We start from the raw sequence: 14,240 nt of genomic DNA, 5'->3' as shown, positions 1-14,240 counted from the left end.
TTGGTCATTTATCCAATTGTCCCCAATCACCCGCACCCTTGTCTATCGTCATTAGGACAGCTATGTATATTTCACGATGGATCTTTCTGACGACTCCCTCTCCTTTGTGTAACACAGAAGTTCTTTGAAAACCTCAATCCAATGGAGGACAAGGCAGAGAAGGAGTTTGCTGACTATCTGTTCAACAAGTCACTGGAGATCGAGCCTCGGAATGCCCGGTCATTGCCTCGATTTGTAAGTGTCTTGTTCCTCTCCGTCTTACGGTTCACGTGATTGTCCTCTCTCGGACTCCCTATGCAGTTTGATCAGTTGTTGTATTTCAAAAATGTGTTAGAATGACATTGGATCTTCTTGAGTTCAGATGAAAAATACGCTACTGCAAATGTTCAACTTAGACTTACAAGCATGAGGGAATACAATAACAGGCAAAAACATGTTTAGTTTTAGCTAACGTCATGGCTCGTTTGACAGTGTCATCTTCTGTGTCTGCGCTCACTTCATACCTGACAAAAGTGCAACGTTTTGTAGATCGTCGCCATCTGGTGTTCAGAGTTATAACTGAAACCAGGGGCTCTTTGGATAGGTTCAATAAGAGCGGCTAAAATCCTATGATAATCAAATTGTATTGGTCACATACACGTGTTTAGCAGATGTTATTGCGGGTGTAGCAAAATGTTCTAAGGACTAGAAGCGAGGCGGCCCTCTGTTGGCACCATTTTTTTAGGTTCCGCAAGGGGTATAGGGATCGCTTTGAATTGCATTGAATGAGATGGCTTGAGAAGCTCTCTGGAATGCTGGAACTACGCTGCCGATTACAGCAGCACATTTTCTTTTTGAAAACTCGATTTGTAATCTAAATGCAGCAATTTATATACACAAACTTGATATTATTACAATATTTTATAAATATATACATTTTTGTAAATCCATTTTTATCTCATTGCTGCCAGGTGGGGCGGCGTCCGAGCGCCCTCTATGGACGCAACGCCCCTGCTATTATTAAGGTAGAAAAAAGACTGACAATTTGTCAGCAGAATTGATACCTATAACAATTACATGTAACTGCCAAAATAAAGGAAACACTTAAGTAAATGAAGGATATAAAGTATATTGAAAACAGTTGTTTCCGCACAGGTGTTCCTGAGCTAATTAAGCAATTAACATCCCATCATGCTTAGGGTCATGTATAAAAATGCTCTGTTGCCCATTTTGGCTACCATGGCTAGAAGAAGAGATTGGTGACTTTGAAAGAGGTGTCTCAAAGGTGCATAGAGGGTTTAAAGTGTGTGTGTGTGTGTGTGTGTGTGTGTGTGTGTGTGTGTGTGTGTGTGTGTGTGTGTGTGTGTCACTAGATCTCACCCAATTGAACACTTGTGGTAGATTCTGGAGCGTCACCTGAGTCAGCGTTTTCCACCACCATCAACAAAACAGCAAATTATGGAATTTCTCGTGGAAGAATGGTGTCACATCCCTCCAATAAAGTTCTAAACACTTGTAGAATCTATGCCAAGGCGTATTGAAGCTGTTCTGGAGGCTTGTGGTGGCCCAACGCCCTATCAAGACACTTTGTTGGTTTATGTATGTTGGTGTTTATTTTGGCAGTTACCTATAGGTAACACACTAACCAGATAGTTCCCCAATCTTCCGACATTAATTTATCAATTAACTACCAGATAGAAAAGAACCAGCAGCACTTGAGGGCTGAGGGTCTGCAATTGAGTAGCCCTGACATTATAGTGTTGCCCTGACCTCTCCTTCACCTCTCTTCTCCCCCTCTCTCTCCCTTTCTCCTTCCAGCCCAAGAAGTACAACTGCCCGCTCAAGTCCCCCGGCGTGCGCCCGTCCTCGGTGCGCCAGGGCACCATGCGCCACCCGACGCCACTGCAGAACGAGCCGCGCAAGATCAGCTACAGCCGCATCCCTGACAGCGAGATGGAGAGTGCCGCCTCTGCGCCCAACTCGCCGCGCACGCCACTCACGCCGCCGCCAGCCTCGGCCGCCTCCAGCTCCACGGACATTGGCAGCGTGTTCGACTCGCCCCAGGGCCCCTCCAGCCCCTTCCACTCCAGTAGGTGGTCCTTCGAGCCGGACGGGGGAGCACGGCGGAAGGGAGGGGAGGTTGGGTGGGAGCGCAGCTAGAGCTTATAGAGAAAGTGTTTGAGAGTTTGAATATAAGGTGGTACCTAAAGAAAACGGTCAAAATGCTTCCTTCCTCCCCTTGGAGTAATCACTGAGCTAAGGTAAGTGATTAGCTAGGTGAATGCAAAGTGTTCCACTTCTTAGCTTTCACCAATCCAGTCATGTCAGATCAGTGAATACTCCAAGGAAGGAAGGGAGGAAGGAAGAATGCATGCAAGACCAGTCAGAGTGCAATTGAGTGTTATCGCTGTGAAATGTTTGGAGCCGACATGGATAATGCCAGTATTCCAATTTATTTACAGTATATGGTTCTGAGCACAGCCAACGGAACACAACCTCTTGCCCTAAAGATACTAACTCTGAACTAACCCATTTTACATTACCCTGTAACTCACATTATATCAGTAACTTTCCCATTTTCAGAACCCCGTTGTAACAAGGCGTGTGGGGGGGGTGATGACGCCCACAGTCCTTTCAGAATTGTGAACAGTGAATACATAAAGGGGTTAATGGATGATAGGTCCAGTGGTCCGAAATGAAACTGGTCCAGCCGAATCAGTCTCTCCTCTCAGGGCCTTTTCTCTTCTCTTTTCTCTCCTCCGGCCTCTCCCTCCGTCCAGACTGCGACAGCATCTTTGCCCCGGTCTCTTTACCACACGGCCCACGTTAGTATGACCCTCTCAACGGCCAGCCTACCTGTTGTCAGTGCCCCCCCCCACACCCCATCCAAGCAACTACATCAACTCGCCCCCCCATCTCTCACTCATTCTGACCCTCCCAAGGCCAACTTGCCTCTCCCTACTTGCATGCAACTGACATCCACCTCATTGCTCCCATCTCCGCCCACTGTTGCACCTGTCCGTCTCCATGGCAACGAACGCTCTGTCGTCTGTGTGTGCGTTTCGTAGCTCCAAGTAGACATTGCCCACGGGTACAGATCTAAGATCAGTTTACCTCTCTCTGAATACCGACCCTAACCAGGCTACTAACCAGCTAAACTGACCTTAGATCAGTGTCACCTCCTCCTGTTCTCCTGTCCTGAATTCATTGTCACTGTGAGGTTTTGCTCTAAGCATCCTTGTACAATATCACTCTGTAGTGTGTAGTTAGTTATTGAAGTTGGTCGACGTGATTGCCTCGGACATAATACTTTAGGGGTGTCGTTTGCATACACTACCCGAAAGGAGAGTGTCTATTACCCATCCATTCGTCATCCTCTATTCTAAATGTTTTCATTTTACGTGTTTTCAATGCTTGTTTTTACTCCATTCTTCGTGGGCCTGAATGTCTGGAGATATTGTCTGATTAAAGACCTAGGAAACAGTCAAGTGCCAAGCAAAAGAGAGAACCCCCAGACACTCAGTTGCCCATCCCTGAGTTGTAGAGTCCTGTATGGGATGAATTTGGGGAATTTGGGTTAAATATGTGTAATTACTGTCTTCCTGTAAGACTTAATTTGAGTTCCTGAATTCCTTCTATTCCAGGGTCCTCCTCGGTTTCCTCCATGGTGAGTCTCCACAGGAGCACTGAAGACGCAACCGTCCCCCCGCCTGTGCCCCCTCGCAGACGCCCCGAATCCGCCCCCGCTGAATCTTCCCCTTCGAAGGTGACTATTTTGACATGTTTGCCACCTAAAGTTGTTCTGAGACTGTACCATTAGGAGGATTCACGATTGATTGATTAAAGAGTGTAGATGTGGAATGCTAAATATCCAATGAAACACAACTAAGTTGCGCTGTCAGTTATTTGCTAGAGATTTAGATGACAATTTTGAGAGTTTGTCGAGTCGTCCTCCCACACTCTTCATAACGTTTGTGCTTCTCCTCCTTTCTCCTTTTCCACCTGCATGTCTCTCACATTCCAGATGATGTCCAAGCACTTGGACAGCCCCCCCGCCATCCCCCCGCGGCAGCCCACCACCACCAAGGTCTACTCGCCGCGCTACTCGCTCTCAACCGAGCGCACCTCCGTGTCGGAGCCGCCTGACAGCCCACCCACCCTGCCACCGAGGGAGCCTGTGAGAACGCCGGACGTCTTCTCCAGCTCCAACAGCCCCCTGCACCTGCAGCCACCCCCACAGGGCCGCATCCGCAGCAGCGAACCCACGCTGAGCCAGACCTTCTTCCCCCCCTCACCGTTCGGCCCGCTCACCCCGCCACCACCCCCGACTCCCTCGCCCTCGCTGGGGCCGCGCAAGCACCTGCCCTCCACGCCCTTACCACTGCTGGGGCCCGGCGGCCCAGACTGCTGCGGCGACTCAGCCCTCCTCCCTCCGGGGGGTGCAGCTGGCCCCCCTGTGCCCCCCCGCCAGAGCACCAGCAGCGCTGCTGCCCAAGCCATCCCCAAGCTCCCCCCCAAAACGTACAAAAGGGAGTCGGTGTCATACCCATCCCTAGTGCATCGAGACGGCCCGCCCCTGCTGGAGAATGCCAACCCCTTTTAAAAAGACTTGTGATCTGGGGGAGATGTGATCTGGGGGAGATTATTGAACACTAAAGACTTGGACAAGAAAAAAAAGACAATACCAGTGTAGGTTCTTAGCTACCTGGAAAAATAATCATGTGCCCTTATAAAAAAAAATACTTAAGCGAAAGATGATTGTCCTTTCTCATTCGTGCAGACCATTTGGAGATTACCTATAAAAACCCTTTCGGGGGGGTATCTTACTGTTTGTTTGTTTGTTTTGTTGTGTGTGTTTGTATGTACAGTATGTCGTTTGTCATCGTCCAATGTTTTATTTCATTTTTTATTTTTAAGTGAATCGATTGCAGCATTACTTGTCTATGAGCTCGGTGGCCTACCCATGCACATACAGCTTAAACCGTAGTAAACCATAGACCAGGACCACACAAGTCCACCGCACGCTGGATGACGGAACGATAAAGACTACAGCCCAGTTTGAACAGACTCCAGGAGAAATCCACAAACTTAATAGTGTTTTAACTCCCTGTGGGCTAAACCATCTACTAAAGTGGCCCATATTGTCCAGAGACGGACCAGAGAGGACTCAAGCTATCACGCTGTCGCAAACCCATTCAACTCCCCCATAACAAATGTCTGTCGTTCAATCCACCTCACTCAGATGGAAAAAGGGACTTGGGAAATCATGTTGTTAGATGGTGTTTAAGGCTTTGTGTAGAGACTCAGTCCGAGGCGAGCGTTTTTTGTTGTTGTGCCAGTAGATCGACCAGAGTACCATGATTTAAGGCAGGGTTTCCCAACCTCGGTCCTGGGTGCATGTTGTTTAGTTTTGCCCTAGCACTCCACTGCTGATTCAAATAATCAAAGCTTGATGATGAGTTGGATAATTGAATCAGATGTGTAGTGCTAGGGCAAAAAAACGAAATGTGGGGGGCCCAGGACCGAGTTTGGGAAACCCCGATTTAAGGTACCCATCCACACCAAAGAGGTACTTTTCAAGAAACACAAGAAGTGATTGTTCTTAAGTTCGTGTTAGTACTTTTATGTTCTGATTCATTTCTGCCAATGAGTATGTAAAGAAAATTACGATTTGACTTCTTTAAACAAGGGAATAAAAGTGTTTCTACCACTCTATGCAGTAGGTCCGCTATGAAACTAGTGAAGAGCTGGCATGCAAAGGCCCAGTTAGAATATATTTGTTTAATGGTTCCTTCCTTCCTTCAAAATGGTCACTGATCTGACATGACTGAAGCTGATAGAGCAAGGCCTCCAGTACATAACTCGATCAGTGACGTCATAAAGAGTCTGTATGGAAATGTAGTTGCTAATTGTTTACCTCAAATTTCAGCTTGTGTATATGCCCCATACATGCAAGACTCATTTTAAGGTTTTTACATTTTAGTCATTTAGCAGACGCTCTTATCCAGAGCAACTTTACAGTAGTGAGTGCATATGTTTTTCATACTTTTTCATACTGGTCCCCCGTGGGACTCGAACCCACAACCTTGGCATTACAAGCGCCGTGCTCTACCAAATGAGCCACACGTTACAATTTCTTAACTCATGAAACCACACAATCCTTAGTTTTAGCCTACAATATGATTTTGCTCATGGGTGTCAGGAGATAAGCGCCTTTCTGTCCAATGAGGTCATTTCTGGGCACGGTTCGAGTTACACAGGCAATATTTCTGTGACTCAAGTGCACCCCAGAGGCAAACGTTCCATATAACCCAATTTTTAAAGGAAGGATGAAGGGATGCCTTTTTAAAGCATCCAAAAAGGGCCATAGCAAAATGCAGTTCAATTGCTGGCGCTACCTAGATGGCTAAATATGAATGACTAGCCACAAAGAATTGTCTTTGTCCTTATTTTGCTTGATCATGAATACAATTCATTTAATCACAGGTAGACCACACTCTAGTCAAATGTTACCAACTCACTAAGGAATGGTCATATAGTAACAGTACATCTTGAGTACACCACATTTTAATTAAGAGAACAATAGCCTGTGACTGTGGCAATAGTTTATGTATGTGAAATCAAACAATTTGGTTAATTTGAAGAAGTACAAGTGTTCCACCTTCAGGTTATACTATGGTTTGTTCCCTAGGGTCAAAATGTGGGCTGTGAGTCACCCAAATGGCACCCCATTCCAGACAAAGTGCACTACTTTTGACGAGCCCTATGGACCCTGGTCAAAAGTAGTGCACTATATAGATTCCGTTTGGGACGCACACATGATGAATAGCCTAAAGTAATTAACCTGGGTTTGTCGTTCTCATTGTAATCATTCTTGGCTATTCTCCCAGGTTTCTTCCCAACGGACTAAGTGCCATAGGGTCATCCTGTCAGTTGCTTCCAAAAACATGTTATTTTTCTGGCCCAAACACTATGTAATGGCTGGAGTTTGAGAATCATAGAAATCGAATGACTAGAACGTGCATTCACATTCAAGTCACGTTCCACGATGAGTCAACTGACGGCAATATCAGTGTACCAATATCTAGGAAAGTAATAATGACCTTTTAAGGAAAGTTACTTGAATTTAGCAACCAGGTTGTATGTGTGTACTGTATGTATGTGATCATCTCATTGACAGTGACTCTGGTGTTTACCAGCAATACTGTGAAAAGGCCTTGGCAATAGAGACCTCTTGAACCCACAACACGTTGATGCAGTGTCAGAAACAATAATTGTGCCACATCGGTAATAAACGTATACTGCTGACCATGACTTCCAAGCGTTTAAGTCGAGACTGCAGCAGTGAGATGTGCAGTCAGGTAAAATTAGATGAGTAAAGGAATTTGTTTCACTGCTGTGTTGAGTTAGAATGTCAACAGACACTCATATTTCACTGTCACAAACTACATAGGAATACCTATTTAGCCATTAGTCAAATGGGGCACTTGGGGGATAAGTGCTAGGGGATAATTGGTTGACTGATTAATGTTAGAGTTGTGCTGAAGGTCCTGCGGTGCAGCTGGTCACCTAGAGACTGTGGCTAATATGTGTGATTTGAGTGTTTCTGATAGTATTGGGAGTTGATTACGCAGTTTCAGGAGGAAACTTTAATCATACGACACGTCCCATACACAGCTGGAGTCTTTCTAAGCAGTGATTTCCGGGCTCAACCTTCCATCGTCTTGCCCAATCAGGCTTCCTGCACAATGGGGGTGACGGGTCACACCCTGTCGTAAATTAAAGGAGAGGAGAGAGAACATCCCTCTCCAAATTTTACTGAGGAATGTGCTTTGTCTACAGAGGTTTCCCGCCGAATCTCTAACACGTTCTAAAGTGAATACTGGAAAAAATATTCCTAACAGAGAACGTGGGGAATGGTCAGTAGAAAATTTGAAAACTAATGTCATATTGGTTTTTATTTTGTGTTAAGTGTTATAAAGGAAAGACTGTAACTTGGAAAGTATATACACTACATATATGAAGTCTCCATCCTTTACATTGTGCATGAAATATGAACAATTATGAATGTTTTTTTGTTAAGATATGAATGTGATTTTAGGAGCCATGAGATCAGATAATTTGTGTCGTATAAACTTTGCACATTAAGTAGCCACGCCCCTAGTGAGCTCAGAGAGCGTGTCAGCCTGACGGAACCTCCCTTTCGATCAGAGTGCATAAAAGGATTGGTAAAGAAACAACAGCGAGATCAGAAAAGCATGAAGCGGGTGCTACACATTTAAAATGATTGGAACTTTGAACCTCAACACGAGGTGAAGAAAGTAAACTCACCTCGGAGACCAGAACGTCGCCGGACTGCAGCTGCACGTGTAAAGTGGTTTGAACCCTGAATACCAACACAAGGGGAGAAAACTCAACTCTCGGACAATCACTGGTACGGCTGAATAGCTGTCCTAAGAAAAGTATCTAGAAAAGTGAATTTAAGTGGGACCATTCTACTACTCTTCCAACCAATGTATTCTACTACTCTCATCACCACTGAGAACCATCTACACAGCTGGCTAGCCTATCTTCAAGTAAGCTTCAGGAGCAAATGGAAAGTAGAATCAACTCTAGTTCTGTTCAGGACTACACGACAAGTTAACGGGCAGACAGTAGAAGAGACGGATGAACGACCCCTTTTGGACAATTGGAGCCTTACAAGCATGCCGCGAAAAGGCCCAACAGTGAACCAAGGCATTGACACGTACATTCATGATTTCTTACTCCAAACGGGCGGCAGTTCGTGTGCAAAGTATATGATTACTGTGAGAATAGTTTCTAAAATGTATCAACGATAAATGTCTCTTTTTCTCTCTCTCCCCCCCTCTCCATCTCCTTTTGTAAAAAGCAACCATATTGTGTCAGTCCACTAGGGACCCTTTCCTACTGTATTAAGTGTGTATGTTTATCCTCTGTTATCATTTAGTTAGCTAGTAAATAAACAATTAAACCAATTTGTGTAGTACTGAATCATAAGTAAGGTTAGGGATTTTGCAGGTGCAGAAGGTTACGACTGTTCAGAATGATGATATGATGCGAAGTTATGATTAATACGTCAACTGTTTAATGGATGTGATAGGTAAAGCCCTTTAGAGTTTAATTCGGGAGATGGTAACTCTAAACAAGCGCTCTTATGGTGCCCCAAATCCTAATGAGTTAATTGTTAGATGATTAATTGAGTAACAGTTAAACATAGTTGATTAGATAAATAACAATCATCAGATTAATGAAAGTAAAGTCACGACAACAACTATGGCCGGGGATTGGCACTGCCAGCAGGCTCAACACAGTCTGCAACTGGGGGCTGATCCGGCCAGGAGGCCAGCTACCAACCTCAGTCCACGGCCGGGGGCTGGCCACTCATGCCATACTCTATCTACTACCACCCCTTCCAACATGTTTGTCAAATGGCGAGAAGCCAAACTAGTGAAATTTGGTTTCCCATAATGATATTACATCACAAGGACTTTGGTTTATCTGGAATGACGCCACTAGTCTGTCTGTCCCTCTTGCCGCCCCCCACCCCTCCCCATACCTCAAGCCTGAAAATATAAAAAATATGTTCCCTTAACCGAGCTTGCTCGTTGTGCTGGGTAGGCAGAAATAGAACTTTCTGACCAATGGAATGCTTTAAAAAGAGAAAACTCCCCCTACATGGCATGCTGGGTGAGCTGAATTGACACACAAAAACATACAAGTATTGCTAACACAGATAGAGGATTCAGATGGACAGCAGCAAGGGATCATCAAGTACCTGGGTGTTCTGTATTTCTCACCAAACAAAATGTTTAGCCTGTTTTAAGAGCATTTTAAGAGTCTATACATGTGTTATGATTGATTCCTTATTAAAGTTTATAAACTCAGCAAAAAAAGAAACGTCCTCTCACTGTCAACTGCGTTTATTTTCAGCAAACTTGACGTGTAAATATTTGTATGAACATAACAAGATTCAACAACTGAGACAAAAACTGAACAAGTTCCACAGACGTGACAAACAGAAATGGAATAGTGTGTCCCTGAACAAAGGGGGGGTCAAAATCAAAAGTAACAGTCAGTATTTGGTGTGGCCACCAGCTGCATTAATTACTGCAGTGCGTCTCCTCATGGACCACCAGATTTGCCAGTTCTTGCTGTGAAATGTTACCCCACTCTTCCACCAAGGCACCTGCAAGTTCCCAGACATTTCTGGGGGGAATGGCCCTAGCCCTCACCCTCCGATCCAACAGGTCCCAGACGTGCTCAATGGGATTGAGATCTCTGGCCATGGCAGAACACTGACATTGCGGTCTTGCAGGAAATCACGCACAGAACAAGTAGTATGGCTGGTGGCATTGTCATGCTGGAGGGTCATGTCAGGATGAGCCTGCAGGAAGGGTACCACTGTAACGCACAGCATTGAGATTGCCTGCAATGACAACAAGCTCAGTCCGATGATGCTGTGACACACCGCCCCAGACCATGACGGACCCCCCACCTCCAAATCGATCCCGCTCCAGAGTATAGGCCTCGGTGTAACGCTCATTCCTTAGACGATAAACGCGAATCCGACCATCACGCCTGGTGAGACAAAACCGCGACTCGTCAGTGAAGAGCACTTTTTGCCAGTCCTGTCTGGTCCAGCGACGGTGGGTTTGTGCCCATAGGCAACGTTGTTGCCGGTGATGTCTGGTGAGGACCTGCCTTACAACAGTCCTACAAGCCCTGTCCAGCCTCTCTCAGCCTATTGCGGACAGTCTGAGAACTGATGGAGGGATTGTGTGTTCCTGGTGTAACTTGGGCAGTTGTTGTTGCCATCCTGTACCTGTCCCGCAGGTGTGATGTTCGGATGTACCGATCCTGTGCAGGTGTTGTTACACGTGGTCTGCCACTGCGAGGACGATCAGCTGTCCGTCCTGTCTCCCTGTAGCGCTGTCTTAGGCGTCTCACAGTACGGACATTGCAATTTATTTCCCTGGCCACATCTGCAGTCCTCATGCCTCCTTGCAGCATGCCTAAGGCACGTTCACGCAGATGTGCAGGGACCCTGGGCATCTTTCTTTTGGTGTTTTTCAGAGTCAGTAGAAAGGCCTCTTTAGGGGACCTAAACTATAAGGCCTTTGTGTTCGAGAAAGTCTGGCAACCTAAGTGGGGTGGGGCGAAAACCAATCCCCCAAGGCAAAAAGTACTAAACTCCTTCAATACAATACATAAGAAGATCCCCTTATATCGCTGTGCACAAAGCAAGTGTTATTATTGCAAGGAGGTGAACACAGCTCACTGTTTGGAGGGCTACAGTGACTGAGTGCACTCCTTCAAGTCCAGCTGAGCCAATGAAGCCTCCTGTATCTGTAGAGGACTGTCAACCTCTCTCTCCCTTCATCCCTCTCTCTGTCTCTCACTGTCCCTTTTTGCCCTTTCCTCAGTATCTCTGTCCCTCCTTGGGGGAATCTCAATTGGTTTTGCTTGACTCCTCACGTCCTCTCCTCCATCCTCTCCTCACCTCCTTTTGAAAAAGGTCAAAGGTAATCAAAGAGAGGAGCTGAGGAAAGGAAATGTGCAAACAAATGTGCTTGTATGAAATGACTCTTTCACCAGCACGTCATCAGGCAAATTACATTTACAAAGGAGTAATCCCCAAATACATGTGTTAAGTGGTAAAAATATATGTAGCTGGTTGCGCTAGACATTTTATAGAGAGATAAGTATTGTATCGTTTTTTAAATGTGGGCATGCTTTTCTCAGAGAAAACAATAGCTGATTCAAAGGGGGTGTGGCAGATTTTAAAACACTTTCGCGTTACCCGCTGGGAGGATACATTTGTGCTCAGGCTATCGAGGAGAGGAGGACCACTTTTTGGTTTCCGGGTCCCGGTGGAGAGGAGGACAAGGGAGTGGATGGACTTTTTCCCAATTTGAGAATCCCCTTCCCTTATCCTTGTTTCTCTCTATCCTTCCCTCCCTTTCCTTCTCTTTCACTTTCTCCCCCACGACAGTTCCACAGTTCAATAAACTACACTATTACAGGACCATCTCTCTTTTCATTCCTGTGTTGTAGGTGAGGACGTAGTGGCAAGAAAGGTGGATAAGAGAACAATAGATAAGACACAAGCTGATTTGTCATGAGGATGTTATGTCACACACAGGCAGTGTAACAATGTTCTGGGAAACAAATACGAATATCTCAATGTATAACAAGTTTATGAAAATGATTTGCTGGCTAAACAATGAGACAAGAATATGAGACAAGAATGACACAATCTTATCATATTTTAACAAGGTTATGGCATTCGTGACAGTAACCCAAAGAGATGGTAACACATGTTTGTAACTGTGTATTATGTTATAGTACTAGTTTATCATTAGGTTAACGTTAAACAGTCTGTAACCGTATCCTATACAGTATTTATATCAATGCAAGGTTATCAGAACAATAAGATGCATTGAAAACCTTTAAACTACAGTGTGACTGCAGTTGAGGCCTATCATTGTGAGGCACTATGTTCTACTTTATTGGCTGTGACATTACATAAAACCCTCCTTCTCTTTGTCAAGTGCCCATTTCAAATCGACCCCAACATCTGTGAAGTTGTAGAGCTCTGGAGGACTACTTAGTTATAACACACGATGTAATACTGTAGCTCAATGTGTGAGGATGAGATTCCCTTATGTATTGTTGGAAGGGTTGGACGGTATCCAGATTTTCATATCGCCATACCATCCTTCTCTCATACTGGTATATTTAAGCAATAAGGCACGAGGGGGTGTGGTATATGGCCAATATACCACGGCTAAAGGCTGTTCTTCAGCACGACGCATTGCGGAGTGTATGGTCACACAATTTGGCCATATACCACAAACCCCCGATGTGCCTTATTGCTATTATAAACTGGTTACCAATGTAATTAGAACAGTAAAAATACATGTTTTGTCATACCCGTGGTATACGGTCTGATATACCACAGTTGTCAGCCAATCAGCATTCAGGGCTCAAACCAACCAGTTTATAAATAGTATTACCGGCTTGGTACACAAGATTGCGCCAAAGAAACACAAAAAGCGCCATTGGGCGTGTATACCAGAATGCTAACAACATTTGCACAAGTAATAGCGAATTTCAATGGAGGCTGCTCGCTGAATATGCTAACAAAAATAAACCAATTGCAAAGACAGACAATCCAGCTCATAAAGTAAAAAATACAGTACCAGTCAAATGCTTGGACATACCTACTCATTCAAAGGTTTTTATTTATTTTTACTATTTTCTACATTGTACAATAATAGTGAAGACATCAAAAGTATGAAATAACACATTTGGAATCATGTAGTAACCAAAAAAAGTATTAAACAAATCAATATATATTTAATATTTTTGATTCTTCAAAGTAGCCACCCTTTGCCTTGATGATAGCCTTTCACACTCTTGGCATTCTCTCAACCAGCTTCACCTGGAATGTTTTTCAAACCGTCTTGAAGGAGTTCCCACATATGCTGAGCACTTGTTGGCTGCTTTTCCTTCACTCTGCAGTCCATTCATCCCAAACCATCTCAACTGGGTTGAGGTCGGGTGATTGTGGAGGCCAGGTCATCTGATGCAGCACTTCATCACTCTCCTTCTTGGTGAAATAGCCCTTACACAGCCTGGAGATGGGTTGGGTCTTTGTCCTGTTGGAAAACAAATGATAGTCCCACTAAACCAAAACCAGATGGGATTGCGTATCACTGCAGAATGCTGTGGTAGCCATGCTGGTTAAGTATGCCTTGAATTCTAAATAAATCACAGACAGTGTCACCAGTAAAGCACCATTACACCTCCTCCTCCATGCTTCACGGTGGGAACCACACATGCGGAGATCATCCGTTCACCTGCTCTGCGTCTCACAAAGACACGGCGGTTGGAACTAAAAATCTCACATTTGGACTCATCAGACCAAAGGACAGATTTCCACCAGCCTAATGTCCATTGCTCGTGTTTCTTGGCCCAAGCAAGTCTCTTATTCTTATTGGTGTCCTTTGGTAGTGGTTTCTTTGCAGCAATCCAACCATGAAGGCCGGATTCACGATGTTTCTCTAAACAGTTGATGTTGAGATGTGTCTGTTACTTGAACTCTGTGAAACATTTACTTGGGCTGCAAGTTCTGAGGCTGGCAACTCTAATGAACTTGTCCTCTGCAGCAGAGGTAAATCTGGGTCTTCCTTTCCTGTGGCGGTCCTCATGAGAGCCAGTTTCATCATAGCGCTGGA

The 14,240-nt window shown here is 45.0% G+C and overlaps 1 protein-coding gene across 2 annotated transcripts in view; it reads left to right on the top strand.

Moving 5' to 3' along the window:
- Positions 1-5,694, top strand: part of sos1 (son of sevenless homolog 1 (Drosophila)) — a 70,438-nt gene extending 64,744 nt beyond the window's left edge. Inside the window, exons 19-23 of one of the 2 annotated variants that reach the window (XM_029776579.1) lie at positions 118-234; positions 1,798-2,068; positions 2,760-2,804; positions 3,624-3,745; positions 4,004-5,694. In XM_029776579.1, coding sequence (XP_029632439.1) covers positions 118-234; positions 1,798-2,068; positions 2,760-2,804; positions 3,624-3,745; positions 4,004-4,582 — 1,134 coding nt within the window. In that variant the 3' untranslated portion in view covers positions 4,583-5,694. The remainder of the gene's footprint in view (positions 1-117; positions 235-1,797; positions 2,069-2,759; positions 2,805-3,623; positions 3,746-4,003) is intronic. The other variant, XM_029776580.1, reaches the window with a different exon arrangement.
- Positions 5,695-14,240: the final 8,546 nt, after the last annotated feature.

Source organism: Salmo trutta, chromosome 14 (genome assembly GCF_901001165.1).
Source record: "Salmo trutta chromosome 14, fSalTru1.1, whole genome shotgun sequence".
Lineage (NCBI taxonomy): Eukaryota > Metazoa > Chordata > Actinopteri > Salmoniformes > Salmonidae > Salmo > Salmo trutta.
The sequence above is the reverse complement of the archived record's forward strand: the minus strand, read 5'-3'. Positions and strand labels throughout refer to the sequence as shown.